This window comes from Natator depressus, chromosome 6 (genome assembly GCF_965152275.1).
Source record: "Natator depressus isolate rNatDep1 chromosome 6, rNatDep2.hap1, whole genome shotgun sequence".
Lineage (NCBI taxonomy): Eukaryota > Metazoa > Chordata > Testudines > Cheloniidae > Natator > Natator depressus.
In genome coordinates this window covers 88445279-88466109 of record NC_134239.1, presented here as the reverse complement: position 1 = coordinate 88466109, position 20831 = coordinate 88445279, and the positions used below count along the sequence as shown (strand labels likewise).

General features: G+C 44.3%; 1 protein-coding gene across 5 annotated transcripts in view; it reads right to left on the bottom strand.

Moving 5' to 3' along the window:
• Positions 1–20766, bottom strand: part of LIN52 (lin-52 DREAM MuvB core complex component) — an 84038-nt gene extending 63272 nt beyond the window's left edge. The window contains exons 1-5 of one of the 5 annotated variants that reach the window (XM_074955922.1): positions 20692–20766; positions 20159–20233; positions 19126–19163; positions 17787–17853; positions 14110–14193 (exon numbers count right to left, since the gene is read on the bottom strand). In XM_074955922.1, the coding sequence (XP_074812023.1) occupies positions 14110–14193; positions 17787–17853; positions 19126–19163; positions 20159–20233; positions 20692–20710 (283 nt within the window). In that variant the 5' untranslated portion in view covers positions 20711–20766. Of the gene's footprint in view, positions 1–14109; positions 14194–17786; positions 17854–19125; positions 19164–20158; positions 20574–20691 lie in introns of those variants that run through there. The other 4 variants (XM_074955919.1, XM_074955920.1, XM_074955923.1 and 1 more) reach the window with 4 other exon arrangements.
• Positions 20767–20831: the final 65 nt, after the last annotated feature.

The window sequence follows — 20831 nt, the reverse complement described above, 5'->3', positions numbered from 1 at the left end:
CAGATAATAACAACAACAACAACAACATCCACCACTACCTCAGATAGAATGAAAAAACACAAGGTTATATAAACCGTGATGCTTACTGGCATAAGACAAACAATAACAGACAGGGTTGGAAATAAACTTCCCCTAGGGGCAAGTTATTCCACAATTGTGCACCATGGGCTTCTTTGAACTACTAAGACATTTGGTACTATCCACTGTCAGAGGCAAGAAACTGGACTAGATAAAACACTGGTCCAAGTCCACGGGAAGTTATTGTTTCCCAACACCAGTCTAGCTGATACACAAAGGCTGTTCATTTAACACTACATACAGGTTTAAACAGCCAACAAAATGCAAACGACGGCACGACTGACCAGCTGACTCTGCACTACAGGGCTCAGGGATCCCCTGATGTTTAGGAATCCAGTTGAAATATTTCAGTAATGTCAAGTACAATCCACAGGCACAGAGGATCAGCATTATGTAAACACAAGGCCAGGGCAGGAAAGGAAACATACATAGAGCCCTGCGAGAATACAAAATTTGTATCCGCATCTGATCCACAAACACAGTCCACAGATGCAGGGCTCTAAACATACATACAGGTAAAAATTGATAAACTTAGATAGACAGAGCACATATAGATAGGAAACAAGGATGCATATAAGCGCTAGACAGGGGCAGAAATACACGGCACGGGCCCCACCACAACCGTATCAGAGCAGAATGCCAAAAGTCTCACAGGGACCTGTTACTCGTTTGCAAAAATCTTTATTTCCATGTGGGGAAAACACAGAAACTGTAGTTATGGAAGTCAAGCAATTAAAAAACGTTTCTAAGGCATTCATGGGACTGCACCAGCCACAAGTGCCTGACAGCTATAAGCACTATGCCAGTCCCTGGGGAGCCATCACACTTCAATTACTATCACTAACATTAGTCATTATCAGGCTGGCTTCTGTCCCCAGGGAAGACAGCTTGTGATGACAATACCCAGCCTCTCCTTGTAAAACAATTCATTAGGCAAAATGGAACAGCTGGGGCAGGCACGTGGTGGTTCACAGAGTGCCTGCCCCAGTGGGACTTCTGGCCCCGATTTCCCTTTCGGGGAGGGGGCAGCCACCACCCTCATGACAGCTGTAGAGCCCTCGGGGGACACTTCAGGTTTAATCAGCGCTCGTTACTCTCAAGAGAGGCACTTGCATTGCAAACTTAAACTAATGGCATTCGAGCTTTCAGCAGGTTACACCAGTCATCAGATAAGAGGCTTTAGGGCATTTTTATCTTGTTCTAACGCTCAGGAGTTAATGAGCCAGTTAGAGATACTGTCACAGAGACTTGCTCCAGCCACATTATGGAAACAGGGCCTTCAGGGCTGTGCTTACTGTGGATGCAAGGTGAGGCAACATGTGTGTTATTGCTCCTGCAAGACCTCATGCTCAGAACAAGTGGAACCACCACCAGTAAACAGAGGCAGGTTCTGCTAGAGGCAAACCACTAAGTCTTTCCATACAGCATTGGGCGTGCATCACAAGACCCATTGTAGAAAAAGTGGCAAGATAACGCTCCAGTACCTGCCCCCAAGGTCGGCTCAGTCCCCACACCAGGGGAGCACAGCACTGCTGACTCAAAGAAAGCAGAGAGGGAGGCTGGACTGAAGGCAGGATTGTCAGAGCATACAGAGCAATATCACCATCTCCGAGTTAAATAACTGGTCAAACATGCCATTGAACAGCTATTTAAATCTCTGTAAAACGGGAAAATGAATATTTGTTTCCTACCAAAGCCCATTCCACCCGATGAGCATAAATTTACTCTTAGGCCATGTGGTCTGTGAAGAAGCCTCATCTCCAATCCTTGGTAAAAGCATTTAATGGCTTCTTCAATTTTTCACAAATAGACAATCAGACCCATTCCATCACTAAATCCCCATTCCACTGTGTCTTCTAGTTGCAGAGGTACCCCAGACCAGACTTAAAATTACTCCTTCACGGCGGCAGGCATCAGGAGCAGAGAGGAGACACCAATGACTAGTACACAGGACAGAATATTTACTGATGATATCTAGTTCTTGTACAGTGCTTTTCATTGATCTCAAAGCACTATACAAAGGAGGTCAATATCATTACCCTCATTTTACAGATGGGGAATGGAGTCACAGGGAGCGGGAGTGACTTGCCCAAAGTTATTCAGCAAACCAGCAGCAAAGCCAGGAATTGAACCTCATGTCTCCTGAGTCCCGGTCTAATGCCCTATCCAGTAGACACACTGCCCTCCTGCAAGCAGGTCCAGCTAGCCATATTGTGAGGGAAGGTTTCAGAGTAGCAGCCGTGTTAGTGTGTATCTGCAAAAAAAAAAAAAAAAAAAAAAAAGAGTACTTGTGGCACCTTAGAGACTAACAAACTTATTTGAGCATAAGCTTTCGTGAGCTACAGCTCACTTCATCGGATGCATGCATCTCTAAGGTGCCACAAGTACTCCTTTTCTTATTGTGAGGGAAGAAACTCTCCTCCCACCTGGCAAGAACCAAGACCTGAAGGAAAATGAAATTTAGGGAAATCACTACACAGGTAATCCTGCTGTGATCAACACAGGTAAAGTCTTGGTTAAATGCCAGAGGCAGGGGAGAGAAGCTGGAGGAAACTAGGGACACTGGGAGCATGGACCAGACACAAGGGCCCAAGAGCCCCTGTCAGAGCAGTCTCCCAATTTTTGATGGTCATTCAGTAACAAAGGCACCAGTTAACAGCTGGCTGAGCTTTTTCCCATACCCCCTTCCTTTTTCTGAAGCTAATATGTGAGTGGAGTAGGCCGAGTGACAGGAGGGCCCTTTGAGGATACAACGTCAGAACATGGTGCCTGAGATCATGTTCTCCTTCCCATGATATATATATGGCAAGTTACTAGGACCATCTTGTGGGACACAGCCCACGCCCACACTTGCAGGGCCTCCTGCCACAGAGACACATCTGAGGACCTCAGCTTGTCTACAAAGACCATGGTGGCCTGATTTTCCATTTGAACCAAGACCAGCTTTTGGGACCAAGGTCTTTAAGAACCTTATTGTATTCAGGATCATCCTCATCTTCAGAGCATTTATTCCTGACTGCTGTTCACAAGAACTGAAGCTGCAAACGGATTAACCCTTCTCCAGCTTAATCCCAGTGCTATAGCTCAGGAGGCTGAGCCACAATACAATAGGTGACATCAGTCTTTCCTCTAGACCAGTGGTCCCCAAACCAGGGCCCGCATCAGGGGCATGGCTCAGGGTAGGGGTGCACAGATAAGGATAAGGGGGCCAAGGCTGGGGCTGAAGCTGGGGGCAGGTCTGGGGCCAGGTCTGGGGCCAGGAGCAGGGCCAGGAGCAGAGCTGTGGCCAACACTGGGGGTAGGGCCGGGTGCAGAGCCATAGCCAGACCACAATCAGAGGCTGAGGGTGGGCCCAGGAGCCAGGGCTGGGCTGGAGCAGCGCTCAGAGTGGAGTGCAACTGGGTCGTGCTCCCTCCCTGCCCTGGGCCCAGCCCCGAAAGTTCCTCTGTGTCCCCTAGGAGGGTGTGCCCCAGAGTTTGGAGACCTCTGATCTAGACACTTCCACCTCCACCACCAAGCTCCAGCAGGGATTGTAGGACATGCTCTTTTTCTCAACTGACTTTAAGGCTCGGGCAATTGTAATGCAAGGTTTCTGCCATACTTTTACTGCCACCTAGTCCAAAAATAGAGTACTTGGGCAAGACAAGACAGTTGTTATTGGCTAAGGCACCTTTTAACTGTGGCCTTTATAGATTCCTGAACTGGTCTGAAAAATCAGCTGTCTTGGACAGCAGCTATAAAAACTGGGGAAATGTAGGATGTTTGCACAAAGATCATGAGTAGAGTACGCCCCTTATAACTAAGCTTTCAGTTAGTAAAGTTACTAACTAAGCATCATTCAGTGATAAAAATTATGCAAGGTACTTTTAAAATCACCGCTATCTCTGCCACCTATTAGGCAACTGTGCATGCCATCATCTGATTTGTGCACACAACTGGCACACTCAGGTACTACAATCAGATGGGCAAAGGTGTCTGATTTGTTTGAAAAGCTGCCTTCTGTAGTGTCAGCATTAGGCTTCAGAATCAACAATCATTTAAAACGAACAGAAGAATTTAACATCTCTCCAGTCTGAGCTGTTGTTTCAGACTATCTAAGACAGTCCTACATCAGTGCACATTTAGAGGTTATTTACATAACCATAAGTCCTTATTTTTAAAAAATGAAAGCTTGCTTTCTGCAGAATCTGAATGTGTTGGGGCAATACAATAAATAAATCAAGTGGCCGGGATCTGGCCTGCTGGCTGCATTTACTACTGCATTTTTGAAGTCACTTTGAACTCTAAGAATACACCAATGTCAGAAAGAGAGACAGTTTTCATTTTGTTGAGAGAAAAAAGAAATCTTAACGTACCATGGCCAGAAAAATATCCCCAAACTACAAAAACTAACAAAAGGAGGTTCTGTGTATACAAGTGGCGACAACAGGCGTCAAACAGAAAATAGCAGGGAAGAGAAATGACAGAAGTTTGAATGTTTGACACATTTACAAGTGTTTTAAAGATTGTTTCCTTTTTCCAAACATCAAGAGAGTGCACATCTCCTCCCACAGTCAGCAAAGAGCCATCAATGGCTGGTTTAGGATGCAGTATTAATACTCTCCATTGAGACTCACAACAGCATTTCCCCCAAAAGAGTGGGGTAAGGGATGGGTTGGCCAGAGTTTTCTTGATGCTTTGAGAAACATTTATTCCACTCTTCATGAGGCAGAGGAAGAATACCCCCAAAACATCCATGCAACATTATGTACAGTAGTTTTGGAGGATACAGTGGTTACCCGGATACTGTATTTCCTTTGTGGTAAGAATGAACAATTTATGCATATGTGCAGTATCATATTTGATAACATTAGCAAACTGTATCCATCCTCTCCCCCATTTTTGCATTCAGGAACAGTGTGTTTTCTCTCTGTTTTCAGCACTTCCTGGGCAACTCAACCACTTGCTCAAAAAACAAACAAACAAACAAACAAACCAACCCCCCCAAAACATCCACCAAACCAAAAAAAAAAAAATTAAAAAAAAAAAAAAAAAAAGCAACCACGGTCCAGGCTCAATTTCCATCCCCACCATTGCAACCTAATCTCCTGGCAAGTTAATGCAAATCAAAGCGAACACTTCTCTGCCACTGGTAGCAAAGTGTGTTTCTTTCCCAAGAGAGGCCTGTAAAACAGGACAGTCACTGACAGCAGTACAATTACTGACACAGATACAGACTTTATGGACATGTTTATCTCTGCTGTAAATCCACACTCTCTCTCCACTCCGATTCATGAGTCATAAAGAAATTGCAGATAATGAAAAAGTTGGAGAAATTTACAGCATGTCGGAAACCTCAGACAGCCAGAAGAAATTAAAGAGCTGACTGAGGATAAATCACACAGGTACAATTAAAACTTCCCATACCGTCTTCACTTCCAAACTGGCACACAATCCAATGGAGATGATGAAAAGTTGAGGTCATGACTCCTCTGGCTGTAATAATTTTTTAACTAACTACATGTCAAAATTAGCCAATTCACAGATCATGTGTGAATGCCAATTTCAAGCTGGGACTCTGTCATCTCACTCTTCCAGTGGGAACTATCCAAGAAGCAATCCTGTCTGTAAACCATCTTAACTGTGATGAGCAGTAAATGAAAAGGTGATTTCCTTGTCCAAGAGCCCCTCTCACCGTACCACTGTGCATTAAAATAAGAAAGCAGATCTATAGTATTGTGGGAGGGGAATGGAGAGAGAGAGAGATTGAGAATCGGAATGAAGGCCAAGGTTTCTTGTTTCAAACAGATACCATGGTTCTCAGTCATTATGGTGATGGCAGCCATATAAGCAAACGATAGATGACCTATGGTTCCTTTCACCTCTTTTCAACCATCCAAAGGTGATGTTTAGAATGATTGCACACACCAAAGTGAAAGCAAGCTTTATTAACACAACACTCTCCCCAGGTGACCAACTGAACACATTAAAGTTCGTATCTGTAAGAGAAAATGTGACAAGAGCAGAATCCCTTTAATTGACAGGATAATAATTCCTGGACTACTGCATGTGATTTCAGATCAGCCATTTTTTAAACCACAGGTTTAAAGCCATTCAAGATCGGATCCACTTTTAGGCAGAAAGAGTTTATCCTCTTATCTTTGCTAATTAAATCCCTGTCAAACTAACTGCATATTACAGAAATCAAATGTACAAAAAGGGTAATTCTGTTGTCTAATAATACCACACCAGCTTCAATCATTATCACATGCAATACAATCTTTTCTGCACAAAAAGTACTGTAAATTCAGTGTTAAATAATAAACAGAGTAAGGGAGAAAGAGGTTTCAGGCAAGGCTGAAATGAGATGAAGAGTGACGCCGCGAGGCAGACAGATGTAGGGAGGCAGAAAACAGCAGTTGCAAAGGAGAAGACTCTTGTTGAGAGTAATGATACTACGTAGAAACTCAGAGATGACACTTTCTTCACCCTAGCCTCCCACTGCACTGCTGTAGATCAACCCATTATGCAACAGTGACTATGAATAAACAGCATGTTCCAGCAGTACTTTTTCTATTCTGTAGATACTAAGTTCCTCCATGAACCCTCTCCCCCGACAAAGTTTATGGCATAGTTAGTACAGTCTAAATAGGAGGGTGAAGATATTTGCATAATCACATTGGCCCAGAGATGTTGAGGCCACCAGGGTCTCCTTTGGGCAGGCAGAGGGGGTGAGAGTGACGGCACAAGTCAATACCTCCAGCATATTGCACTTCTCAACTCTACTCACTACAGATTCACAATTACCTCTAATTCCACCCAAAACACATGGTCTTAAAAGAGGAATGGGAAGAGAGGGGGAAAAGGGAAGGGTGGGTCAAGGAGAGGGACATCTCAGTTTCCATCAGAGGCCAGACCAAACCTTTTCAAATTTCTTTGAGGTCCCTCTTCTTGGGGACGTTACCTGCTCTTTAGCTGCCAGGTCAGCCAACTTGCTGTGCTAAGCTTCCATCCCAGGAGGCCATCTGCTCTTCCATCTAAGCAATACAAATCATTTGGCTACAAGCCCTGCTCTAGAGAACCAAGCTCTCCATGCACTGAAGTGTTCCCAAGATGATAGGATACATCCCAAAAACAGTACTGGAAAGTAATTTTTAAGAGGTATCGATTCATATGAATCTTCTTGTCTACTCTTAACCAAAAGGACAGTATCCTGAGACAGCCCCAAAACATGTGAGCCAGTGTGGCTCTGGGAAACTCGGACCTCCAGCAGCTGTCTGTTTTGGCAAAGGCCCGTGCATTATAACTTATGCAGGGGCCGGGGTGAACGAAATATAATCTTCTGCTGAATCAGCCTTCGTTGTAGATCAATTGTAGAGTTGGGTTTTTTTTTTTGCAGGGCACTTCCCCATAGGCTAGGGCTCAAGGACGTACACAAATCTTTGTTCCAGGCCTGGTGGAGGCAATCTAAATTAGGGAGGGTCTTTTGGGCCAGGAAGTCGTAACAGGCTGTAGCTGGTCGGGTGAAACTATGGAACACTCTCCACTAGAATATGGATTCTCTGGGGCTCCGAGTACAATAGGCCCAAAACGTCCTTCAATAAATGCTTAAACTGCAGGTAGCGCCATGCAGCTGAACCAGGTAGGTTGTATTGTTGTTGAAGTGCTTGGAATGGCAGAGACTAATCCTTTGAGATCAACTGAGACACCCAAATTTCCCCTTATCCATCCCTTCTCTCCCCATTAACAGTTTCTTGTCACTTTTCAACAAGGGGTTGCTCCAAAGTACAGCATAAATATGTGAGAAGAGATGGAATTTAAATTTTCTAGCTAAACTTGCCCAGGTTTGCCTGGTAGCTAATATTGTAGGGGATATTTTATGATCGAAACAGTGATAGGCTGAACCCAGTACTCCTGCCAACAGGAGTGGACGTACCAACTCTCATTCCAGCAGCGGTTGGGGAGGGGTCTGCTCTGTTGTGTTCTGGAGCCACAGGGCTAAGTACTTTGTATTTTTAAATTTTTGCTGTTCTTGGCACAGTGCAAGTTACAGCACAGTACTTTATGGGCTTCAGGCAGGCAAAGGCAGATGCAAGACTACACAACTAATTTTCTAAGCAAATGGATGAATTACTATGAATCTTCCAATTCACTCTGTTCTCTCCTTATTTTATCTGGGTCTGCACATGGATGGGAGACAACACAGACACCATGGCCAGTGGATCTCCATGAATACCCAAAGTAAACAGAAAGACCTCCATGGAAGTCTACATGTGACATGGACTATGGTGACTCAAAGTGACACTCTGAATCTGTAGACCCTAATGCAGTGCTAGAGGGCACTCTGCAGCACACAGTGATAGGAATGACTCTAGTGGGGGACACTCTTCCTTCTGGTTGGTATTTATCCCAATGTCCCAACACAGTGCTAGGACTGCTATGCGGCTGGAGGAGCCACCTTTCAGTAAAGACAAAATCAATAGTTGCTGGCTCAATCTTTTAACGCTTGACACATTAAGAATGGACGTCCTTCTCTTCAATAAACTAGCACTGAGGTATTGACAGCAACTGTACTCATGCTGGGCTCTTACCACTCTCCCTGCTCCCAACATGTGATCCTGCCCCATAACACTAACTTCTTCCCCTCTACAAGAATAAATCCTCTCCTGTAGCTCCCAGTACAGCAATTAAGTAGTCCCATTTCCGCAAGGAAGTAGCTTTTTTCAGGAGACAGCATGCTCTTCAGGACAGACTCCAAGACTACAGCTTTGTCCAGAGAAATGTACTACCCTCCTTGGCAGCTTCCTGCAGAGAGGAAAAGGAGTGGGGGCTGGCAGCAAGTAGTTTTCACTAAAAGGGATAGCTAGAGGAATAGACTCTTTGGAGGGAATACGAGATTCAGTGCAGGCAGGTAAGAGTCCCCTCTGTCCATCCCCTACCCTATCATCCCTGAAACTGACAGCACCCCCAAGTGAAACCCTGGAAGTCACAGCATCACCATTTTACACACACCTGGAAATGTGTCCAACCCCTAAAGATTTGAGAACCTAAGACCCTTTTTGCAAGTGTTAACGGTGATGTCCCAGCGTCACTGCAGGTAACATTCTGCTTCCCCAAATGTCCTTGTACTTTAAAGATATAGGATTCTTCACTTTGTCCTTCCCTGTTGTGTAGTAATGGACTAGGGGTATTAGACAGTAGTGGCATTTCCTAAGACCACCTGTGTCCAGTTTGATCAATGATCCAACTAGGCCAGTTATCACGTCTCCAACAAGAGGCTTCAGAGAAACATGTAAGATACATTAACAAAGTTATAAGGAAGAATTTTGCTCCTAATTCAAGGCAGCAGTTGCTTGTGCAGTTTTTTAAAGACCCTAGGTAACACCTACAGAATTTCCCCATTAACCATACCGACAATCTTTTGAGTCTTGGCAAGTCTTGTCTTCAATAACAGCATATGGTAGTGAGTTCCACAAGTTAATCAGGCGTGTAGAAAGTCAAGAATGGCTACACTTCAGCAGTAGGAGAAGGTATTGTTTGGATTCCTAATATGGGGAGAAATCAGCAACATGGAACCCAAGTACATTCTTAGTGCAACTTGTTTTATTTACACACACACACACACACACAAGTCATGGAAGAGAGATGGTCAAATGGGATCCAGGCAATCCCCTCCTTTCATGAATCTCCACCCAAAACCCAGTGCCTGGCTCCCAGGGAACAAACCTGCATCGAAAACTGACTCTAGTTACATTAACAAATAGAAACTCACTTGCTGCTTGTTACAGTTTTCCCAAACAATCTGAATCAGAAACCACCACCAGAGCATTCCTTCTGAGACTAAAACTTTGCTGGCAAACTAAGAAAAAACTTTTTAAGACTTTGTGCAACAGCATCAACTGGTGATTCCTGCCACACCATTTAGTTATGTTTATTACTGGCCCTGCCAGGTAATTCATAGAAGCACTGGGTTGGACCTCAAAGATCATTTAAAAAAAATAGGAAGGAGGGTAAATGCTACATGAAGCTTCTCAACTTACTACCACAGAATATTCTCGATCTGTAAAGGTCTTTAGCAGTATTGTTGACTGTACTATAAAACATAAGCCCTAGGATGGAAGAATGAAAGTGTACATGAGGGAAGAAGACCCTTCAATCCTAGACCACCACTAGATAAAGTACAAGTTATGTCGGGTTTGTTTGTTTTTTTAAAGATCAGTCCCATCCTTGGATTTTATAAGCCAGTTGAGCAAAAAGATGTAACTCACCTCTTCCAAACTGTTCAGAGCACAGTACTAATTTCTTTTAATTATTTGTATTACATTAGCACTTAGAACAGAGGTGGGCAACCTTCAGCCTCTGAGCTCCATCCAGCCCTATCCAACCCTTCAGATCATTTTATTTAGCTTGCCCTCAGATGGGACTCTCAGTTCCAGAAAAAAATAAAGAGTGATCCGGCTGGCTGAGGGGTGTAATCTCCGAGTAAAGCTGCTGCTGCCTCATACGGTTCCACTTCACTCCATTTCCCCATCAACACAAGCTGTGGCTCCTCCCCCACAGCACCCAGTTCCAGTTACTGCCTCCACATCAGCTGACTTTTTGGGAGCTGAGAGCCAATTAGGTTCTAGCCCAGCAGTGAGCAGGGGCAAGGCATACCTCAACCAATGGGCAGGAAGTTACCAGAGCTAGGTGGCATGGGACAGAGCTTGCGCCTGTGTCAAGGGGGAATGGGAGTAGGAGCCCATGTGCCAGGTCACACTGCCACTCATCAGCCTACCCACCTCATTCAAGGAAGGGATTTCACCCTATGCCACCCAGTTTTGATTACTGCCTTCCCATTGGCTCCCAGCTCCCACAGCCAATCTGATTGGCCCCTGGCCACGGGCAGTTCAGGGTGCATCTCTGCTAATAGAGGGGCAGTAACTACTTCCCAACTGGCATGACAGAAGGGCAGCCAACCCAAACCTCAGTGGCGTTGCAACCTGGCTCATGGGTTCTTGCTCCTACTCCTGAGCTCTGCCACAGGGGACCAGAGCAGAGGCAAAGACTGTGAATGGCAGAGAAAACACATTAAGATGTTTTTATTGTTGATGTTTTCATTTTATTAATCCCCTAGTCTTCTGCATACTAAAAAAAGGTTTGTGAAAGATTATGTTTAAACTGTTTCCCTCCACCCCCATTTAAAGGCTGTGCTGTAAGGTGCTTTTATAAACACTTTGTTTTTTAAACAGTTAATTGTATGTGAACATGCTGTATTATAATAAAAAAAAATCTGACTAATGCAATTGTAAACTATGCCTACACGGTGTGGCACTCTGTCCCCCTCTCGTGGTGATTAGGCCGAATAGGGATTGAGGACTCTGTTGCAGCCTTGGCTAAGATATCTGGGTCTTTTAACTGAGGTAGTGGAAGCTGATGAATTAAGCTCCAGATCGCCCAGGTTTGATCCACACTACCTACAACCCACATAGGGGTATTGGCCTAACAATATGTAGCTCCTAAAAAACATACAGCCCACTAAAGGTTTTCAGTGGCCCATCTCTGAGCTAGAGGCAGAAAAGGCTCCATGGTACTCAGAGTCATTCAGACACACAGAACACTTTCTCCCCAGATAAACAGCTTTTGCAAGTATTTCAAATTCATGGGGTGGCTGTATTTAACAAACTTTAATCACCACCATTTGTTCAATCCAGTTTAAGGATTTAATGGAAAATAATTCAAGGAGAGTATTGTGCCCTTTGTTAAAAGCTTCACTTTAAGTTAACACACGCGCAGCACACCATAGTTTGAGCCCTGGCTTTATACCTAAAACACTGGTGATTTAAAAAAAAACAAACAAAAAAAAACACCCACAGTGCAGAAAATTCACATTTCAGTCATGTTGGAAACTGCTAGTCTAGAAACTTTGATGTTATCCATACTGTGCGCAGTTTGCAAGCTTCAAACCACCATTCACGGTGAAACAATTTTCAATTATGCCTCAAATCATTTTTCAATAAATTGCAAGTCTGTACCACAAATAATACCTAACATCAATGCTGGTAAAAGAGAAGGCCCTGGTCGTACATCCAGAAGACGTACCCGTGAAGTGAATTGTGCTGCCACCCTTTGCTCCCAAAAATTGTCCAATGAAGTTAAACTACAGGTGTGATCACATGGGGATACAGTTGATCCCAATAGGAGATTCTAGTTGAATGTTTGTGGTTCTTAATCTGGAAGTTCTTACATATGTTAAAAATCATGATTTTTTGAAGACAGGAACATCTCTCTCACCTTCCCCAGTTCTTTCAGCCAATGGAATTTGCCCAAGTGTTTAAAAAAAAAAAAATCACGCATGGGAAGAGAGTGCTTATGAGTGTGACTATGATGTAACTGGAATATGCTTTATGCAAAAGGTCTCTTGTAAGGTATCATAGCAAAGGTTATAACCTACTGAATATATTCCTCCTATTTGTATGCATGTATCTTTCTTGTATCTGAAGCTAGAAATATGAAGTATGACTCTGCATAATTACATTAGGACCTCAAAGTGTGGGCCATTAATGGTGGTTTAGAATCTTGATGGCTCCCACTGACTAGGACAATTGGCTGTAAATGGCTCTGTTTACTTACAAACCTTTCTGTGTACATGTGGGCCAGCCAAGGAAGTATGGAGGCTAGCCCACACAGGGGTCTCACAGGACATGTGATCATGTCACCGGATACTGGAATCCGTCTTAAATCTGGTACTTTTCCATTTAGAAGGAGGGGTGGGGACCCAAAGGAAAAAGATTCTCACCTTGTGCCAAAGCTATAAAAGGTGGTGGAACACAACAAAGGGGGCTGCCAGTCACGAGAAAGCCCCTGCTTTACACCTAAGACGTTTGCTGGAACTAACAAGTACTGTACCGGGGGAAAGGATTGGGCCTACACTAGGAAGGAGTCTAGTCTGTGAAAGAAGCTTATTGGAACATCTATGAGGGTGAGATTTTACCTGTAAACAGTTTCTTAACGTATTAGGCTTAGACTTGCGTGTTTTTGCTTTATTTTGCTTGGTGATTTACTTTGTTCTGTCAATTATTACATGAAACCACTTAAATCCTACTTTTTATACTTAATAAAATCACTTTTGTTTATTAATGAACCCAGAGTAAGTGATTAATACCTGGGGGAGCAATCAGCTGTGCATCTCTCTCTATCAGTGTTATAGAGGGCAGACAATTTATGAGTTTACTCTGTATAAGCTTTATATAGAGTAAAACAGATTTATTTGGGGTTTGGATCCCAATGGGAACTCAGTGTCTTGGTGCTGGATATAGGTGACCTGGTGAGCAGTTTTTGGTTAAAGTCTGCAGCTTTGAGGGGCATGGACCAGACCTGGTTCTGTGTTACAGCAGGCTAGTGTGTCTGGCTCAACAAGGCAGGGTTCTGGAGTCCAAAGCTGGCAGGGAAAACAGGCTCCGAGGTAAACTCAGCACATCAGGTGACAGTCCCAACGGGGTCTCTGTGACTGAACCCGTCACAATCATAACATTTTGTTCAGAGTTACAAACATTTCAGTTATGAAAAACCTCCATTCCCGAGGTTTTTGTAACTCTGAGGTTCTACTGTATCTCCTCTATGACTGGTTGCCCCTGCAGGTGTAAAGTATAAGGGCGGACAAGCAGTCTCCCTTCTCATTATTTTGCAGCAGAGGCAGCTGTGGAAGAGTATGCAGGCACACAACACGGTAATACATTTACCACAGGAATAAGCTTTAATGCAACATCAGGATGGAAGCTGAAATCCACAAAGGCTGAGAAATTTTAAACTTGAGGTTCCTGCAACATTAACTCACATGTGCCTATAACAGACATGTTTTAGACAACTGTGTAATGACATTAAAATAAAGTACTCCTCTTACCAGAGAAGGGTTTCTTAATGCACTGCTGCTGCTTTTCCATACGTTTGCAACTCCTAAAAATATATATACTTTTCTAGGTATAGAGAACTGCAGATCTGGATAGAGCAAGTTAAATGCTTGAAATGAGGAAATTCACTATGAAGCCATTAGTGAACGTGTATAGTACTTACATTCATCCAGCCCTAGCTGATAAGCCAGGTTCTGCAGGCCTCGAACCTTCTCCATTAGGTTTGCTGTGGTAAGGCTCCCCAGCTCTAAAAAAACAGAATAAATGTGATTTTTAACATTGTCTGTTGCCCTCTAGCGGCAACTAAGCCATATTAGCTATTTAGCAAAGAGCATTCAGGTCATATTGTTGATATGCTGTCTCCAAGGGGAGGAGAAAGCACATGTTCAGTAGTCCTCCTCACATCTGGGTAACAGTGAAATAGTGCAGGCCCATAGATTCCTTATTTGGAATTCCCAGTGTGGGTGGCTAAATCTGAATGGATTACTGAACTATAGACAGAGGGAAGAGACTTACTCCTGTAACCAACCCTTCTTCTAGTGCACACTTCTTCCCTACTGTTTACTTTAAAGTGCACTTTGTATACTCTAAGTTTGACTATACCATGCACTGACGCAACACTTCCGCTGAGGTGGTGTTTCTATAACCTGATGTGTCTCACTGTCAAAATTCTCATATTTCTTGGATTTTTCCCTTCATTTCATCCCACTACTCCTTGTTACACTACACTTTAAGTTCTCCAAGGAGGATGTAAACACCAGGAAAATATTTGAAGACCTTCTGCTCTCTTCTCATCTTAGACACACGCCTCAACTGTACCACCACTTATTAATTATGAATACTTTCGCTCTTTGGTCAAATTAATTTCACTGAGTCCCTGACTATTCTGTTGCTCTTCTCTGAGCTCCCTACAGCGTTAATACCTCTCTGGCATACAGAGCTGAACACAGTATCTCAGATGTGACTGAACCAGAGCCATATAGGGAAGAATTATTCACCTTTTTGCTTTGCTATTGTTTTGCCATCATGTAGTTTATTTTGGGAGTAAACAAGTTTGAAGCTCAAGAAGGAAACTGACAAATTAACAAAAACGTTTAACTCAACAACCCACGTTTTCAGTAGGAATCAAAGGCCTGTAGATTTTGTACTTTTGGAGACAGTAGTAAAATCATAGCTGTTCCATAGCACAGCCAGCATTGTACTTAAAGGCGAGATTAGATCTGTTACATATTGATACAACTATTTTCTGCAGAATCATCTACTTTTAGATCAAATTAATTGAGCTCTCACAAGTCAGTCTGTTAGTTTACGGATTAAAAATTACCCCTCTGACATCTCCAATTCCTTCAGAAAAACAAAACAAAAACGAAACATTAGGTCAGAGGTTTGAAAAAATAAAACAAATTAGTGACTGACTTGTACATTGTAAACTTTAAGATACAGGCTGTATTTTAAATTTATTAGCGTGAAAACTTTCTATTAACTTATTCATAACCATTATTTGCTTTGTGATATCCATCATATAACAGTCATCAAATGATTGTTCCAGAATTTAGGATTTCATTTAAGAGATATTTCTAGTATTATGGTTGTGAAGAGAACATTGAAAACATGAGTCAAGGCTAATCGATTTGGTGGGTGCGTCTTCACTAGGAAAACGGTATGGATAGTTCTCTGAAAACATCCACTCAATGTACAGCAGCAGTCAAAAAAGCTAACAATATTAGGAACCATTAAGAGAGGGATAGATGATAAGACAGAAAATATAATGCCTCTATATAAATCCACAGCACCCCCACACCTTGAATACGACCTGCAGTTCTGGTTGCCCCATCTCAAAAAAGATACATTAGAATTGGAAAAGACAGAGAGAAGGACAACAAAAAATGATTACAAATATGGAACAGCTTCTATTTGAGGAGAGATTAAAAAGACTGGGACTTTTCAGCTTAGAAAAGAGATGACTAAAGTGGGATATGATAGAGGTCTATAAAATCATGAATGGTGTGGAGAAAGTAAATAAGGAAGTGCTATTTCCTTCTTCACGTAACACAAGAACCAGGAGTCACCAAGTGAAATTAATAGGCAGCAGGTTTAAAACAAACAAAAAGAGGTACTTTTTCACACAATGCACAGTCAACATGTAGAACTCTTTGCCAGGGGATGTACTGAAGGCCCAAACTATAACGGGATTCAAAAAAGAATTATGTAAGTTCATGTAGAATACGTCCATCAGTGGTTATTAGCCAAGATGGTCAGGGATGCAATGCCATAGTCTGGGTGTCCCTAGCCTCTGACTGGCAGAAGCTGGGAGTGGAGGACAGGGGATGGATCACTTGAAAATTCCATGTTCTGTTTATTCTCTCTGAAGCACCTGGCAGAGGCAACTGCCAGAAGACAGGATACTGGACTAGATGGACTATTGGTCTGACCCAGCATGGCCATTCTTATATGCTGAAGGTGCATTAACAACTCCTTTTTTCCCCTAGTGAAGATGCACCCTCCTGCCAACTGTCTGAAACAGTAGTTCTGACAGGTGTGAACAGTCATTCAGGGCAATTAACTTTGAAATTTAAGTTGATCATTTGAATGGTCACATCAATTAAATTGCTGCTGATCATTTTAGCAGAATCAGAATGCAGCATTTTCTCTGCAGAGGCTGGCAGATGGTGACTAGGAAGATACCTAGCTCATTCTCCACTCAGCTACTCTTGCCCTCAAATGTAAAAGAAACCCCAAAGAGCTAAGAAAGTTCTGCCAGCCTTGTACTAAAGAGCCAACACGCAGGAGCAAGAATCCTACATAGTAGGTACCTTTACAAAACTCACATTTTGAGTAGAAGTAGCAACACCTACAAGGACAAATTGTGTTAGAAGTATCCAAGGAACTATGATCAAACAGTTTGTGACTGCTCTTTAGCCTAATTCTGTTAGAAGCTGTGCAACAGAACCCAAGTTGAGCACAACTGAATTGAGCCATTTTCAAAAACAGCTCCTTTTGCACTGTAGTTTGTGTCGGAGTACGGTCAAATGTTTCTTCAGCCTGAAGAAGAGATCTCCAAGGTCTAAAATTGGAAACAGTGCAGTAGAGCTGTGTTCAAAGAGCTATTTCTACAGTAGATGCGCTCACAGGGAGCTCTGCTGAACACTTCAGAAGCCGATGATGTTTTCTAGATCTGTTCATCCACAAATAGCTCCCAAATAAAGAAACTCAGCCACTGTGTCTGAGAAAAATTCATTTGAGCTGAAGCCCTTCAATAGCCCCACTTTCATTAGCCTATTAGCATTAGTAGGATTTCTAGCCGGGAGGGGGGTGGGTGGGGAGAAACACAGTTGAACTTCTCCAGAAATCAAGATTTCTTGTCACTCTGTGAATAACCGGCACAGAAAGAGATATTGGCTTGTGCTTTTTTTTCCCCCCCCCTAAGTGGGGTAAGAATGTATTTTGTCCTGTGGGTGTTTTACATTAAAAATTAATCTCATCATCACAATAGTTCATAGCCTTCCAGTTACACAATCACAGATAACAAGAAAATAAAACCTGACAAGAGAAACAAATTATTCTCACTTTAATTAAAACATCTGGGAAGAAAACTTTGGAGGATTTAACAATTAAGAGCTGAGAGGGCTATCAACAAAGATTTAGGTCACAGACAACCAGAAAAGAAAAAAAAAAGGTGACATTCCTTGATATTGCTAAGAAAAAACAGAAATTTCTAACACCCCTTTTAAACTGCATAAGCAGCACAATAGGCACTACCTTAGGTTCTTTCCCTTTGAGGTCTCAAGTTTCCACTTACCTAGACTTTACATTGCTTGCTATCTGATAGCTCATACTTACCCTTTAACATATCAATATCATCATTTTCTAGTTCAGCCATCCATTTGGGAGGGGAATTGGTGATAGGCTGTCAGAAGACAAAGAAAATGCATGCTCAATCAAGTATTTTTGTGCATTGCTGTAAGATGTGTACAGCTACCATCTCCAGCATCTGAAGCAATAATGACACCCAGACAATAATATTAAGTGGACTAAGGATTAAACTCCAGCCACTCTGTAAAGAGCTCGTCAGATGCTGTGTTTCTGTATCAGAGTCCTGTTTTTCCAGTATTTTTTTCCACTGCTGCTGAAGCAATGTCCCCTTGTCTCCCAAAGGGCAATACAGACAGTAATACTTCTGATAATCACCAAGTGCAGGTCTAAAGCTTTCACTTCCAAGTTTCATATACAGTATGAGGCAGAAGATACATTTATTGTAAATTCTAAAACTCCCAGAGAGGAAAAAAAAAGTTACCCTAGCAAGAAAATACAGACTGTGACAAGTAACATGTGCACAAAGGAGAGGGTTATCTAGGACAGTGGTTTTCAACCTTTTTTTCTGCCGACCCAGTTGAAGAAAATTGTTGATGCCCACGATCCAACGGAGCTGGGGATGAGGGGCTTGGGGTGCAGGAAGGGGCTCTGGGTTGGGGGGGAGGGACGCTTAGGGCTGGGGATTGGGGCACGGGCTTACCTCAGGCAGCTCCTGGTCAGCGACACAGCAGGGGTGCGAAGGCAGGCTTGCTGCCTATCCTGGCACCGTGGACCACACCGCGCCCAGGAAGCTGCCAGCAGCAGATCCAGCTCCTAGGCGGAGGCTCACAAGCAGCTCCATGCAGCTCTCACCTGCAGGCACAGTCCCCTGCATTGGCCAGGAATTGGCCAATGGGAGTTCAGAGACAGCGCTTGGGGCAGGGGCAGCATGCGGAGCCCTGGGCACCTTCCCCTCCCCCGCCACCTAGGAGCCGAACCTTCTGCTGGCCACTTATAGGTTGTAGCGCAGTGTCAGAACAGGTAGGCACTAGCCTGCCTTAGCTGGGCAGCACTGCCAATGGGACTTTTAACAGCCCGGTTGGCAGTGCTGACCAGAGTCGCCGGGACCCTGTGCCTTACATTCCATGACCCAGTACAGGGTTGTGACCCACAGTTTGAAAACCACTGATCTTGAAGAGGTCTTAATAGAAACACAGTGACATTAGCAAACTAGATTTAAGAAACCTCATGAACAAAGTCTGTATAGGGTACTGCATGAGGAAAACAGGAATTTCCAAAAGATAGCAAGGTTGGGGAAAGTGTGTGTGTGGGGGGGGGGGGGGGGGCGGGAAATGTAAACAGGTCTCAATTAGAGGAGATCACTTACACTTTTGAAGGAAGCAGCAAATTCAGCAACACCTGGTACTGGATAGGAGAGAGAAAGATAATTATTCATGACCCAAATGTCATTGCTTTCCTGTTTCCAAAGAAGCCACAACTAATCATCATCTAAGAATACATCTACCCTGCAGCTGTGAAGCATAATTACCACCTTGGGTAGGCATAAACACTTGCACTAACATGCTAAAAATTAGTGTGGCCACAGAGGTCACAGGCAACTTGCCTGAATACAATCCTGTCTGCGGTCCTAAGCAGATGGTTTGACAGCTAGCCTGAGTTGCCATGGCCATGCTGATATATGTTTGTACACTACATGGAACAGAGATACTGCACATGTGCCAGTCAAACTAGGAATTACACTTCCCAGCTGCAGTGTAGTTAAGTAAAATCCCCAGGCACAGCCTGCCATAAGAAATGCCATCTCACTACATTAAATGTGAAATGTTAGTCACTTTAATTCATACAAAAAACTGCAGCAAGTACTACAGTAGTTACAAAAATTCAGAATACTCCTCAGGAGAAAATAAGATTTTCCCTGCTGATTTGCCATGGGAGTGTCAAGAGCAAGCAGATGGAGTTTATTGACCAGTAGTTTACACAGAGATCCTGAGAAGTGTTCCTATCAGCCCTCACTAGGTAGATATCAGCCACCTCACCAGGGAATGCAGATCATTGTAGTTTAAATTCATTGGTGAAGAGAACAAAACCTGCGAAGTATCCCCATTAGAAAGCTACCAGGAGGACATCCTGGATCTACTGGGGCTCAAGCTGGATACCATCTCCATTAAACCGGCATTACATTTACATGGCCAGATGAAGCCCAGTGAGTGCCACTCCCTGCACAACCAGACCATAACTCCGTGACGCACACAGGCCGCCTCCCAGGTGGCGGACCACAGTACACTGACAGTCCAGGGGCCTTTCCTCTTCTCACTGGGACACTAGAGGCTTTCTCCTGCTCCCACACAAGGGATCCACCCACATCACCAAGCCCTGGGGGAGAATCAGGCACGTCTTACGCTGCTCCGGCCACAAGTCTGGGGATGCTCGATCCAGCTTCTCAAAGCTCAGCAGGGAGGCTTCCAGGTCGGTCCCTGGAAGGAGACAGTCAGTCAGACACGGCGCACACCGCTCCCGCCTCATAGCCGGGAAAGTCACACGTAGCCTCGGCGACGCCCCGGCCCTACTGCCTCCGGGTCATGGCGTGAGGGTGCCCTGGCAAGGCTCGACCGTGGCGCCCCGCGCAGGAGGCTACGGGCACCTAGCCAGGAACTGCCCCGAGGGTAGGGCTGCCAGCTCCCGTGTCAGGCTCCATTGCCCGGGGCTGCCCCGCGGCGAGATGGGGGCGCCCGGCAGGGCAGGTCACCGGGACACCCACGGTGCCGAACCGCCAGCGAGGAGAGGGGGCAGCGAGAGATAAAGCTCGAGATGCGGCTCAGGAACCGGGCGGGCTGAGCCGGTGCCCGGGAGACGCCGCGGTGAGCTCTGCGCGTAGGGCTGGCGGGATGCGTTAGGCGGAGCCAGCTCCGGCTCTGGTGCTTCAAGTTCTTACCTTCCGTGGGAGCCGCCATCTTGCCCAAGTCACGTGACAGACAACTGCCGCCCGCGGGAACCCCTACACGTGACTCCCTCTAAAGCCGCCCAGACACGCGTCGCCTGCGTTCCTCTCCCTAGGAGGCGTGTCTTGACCCG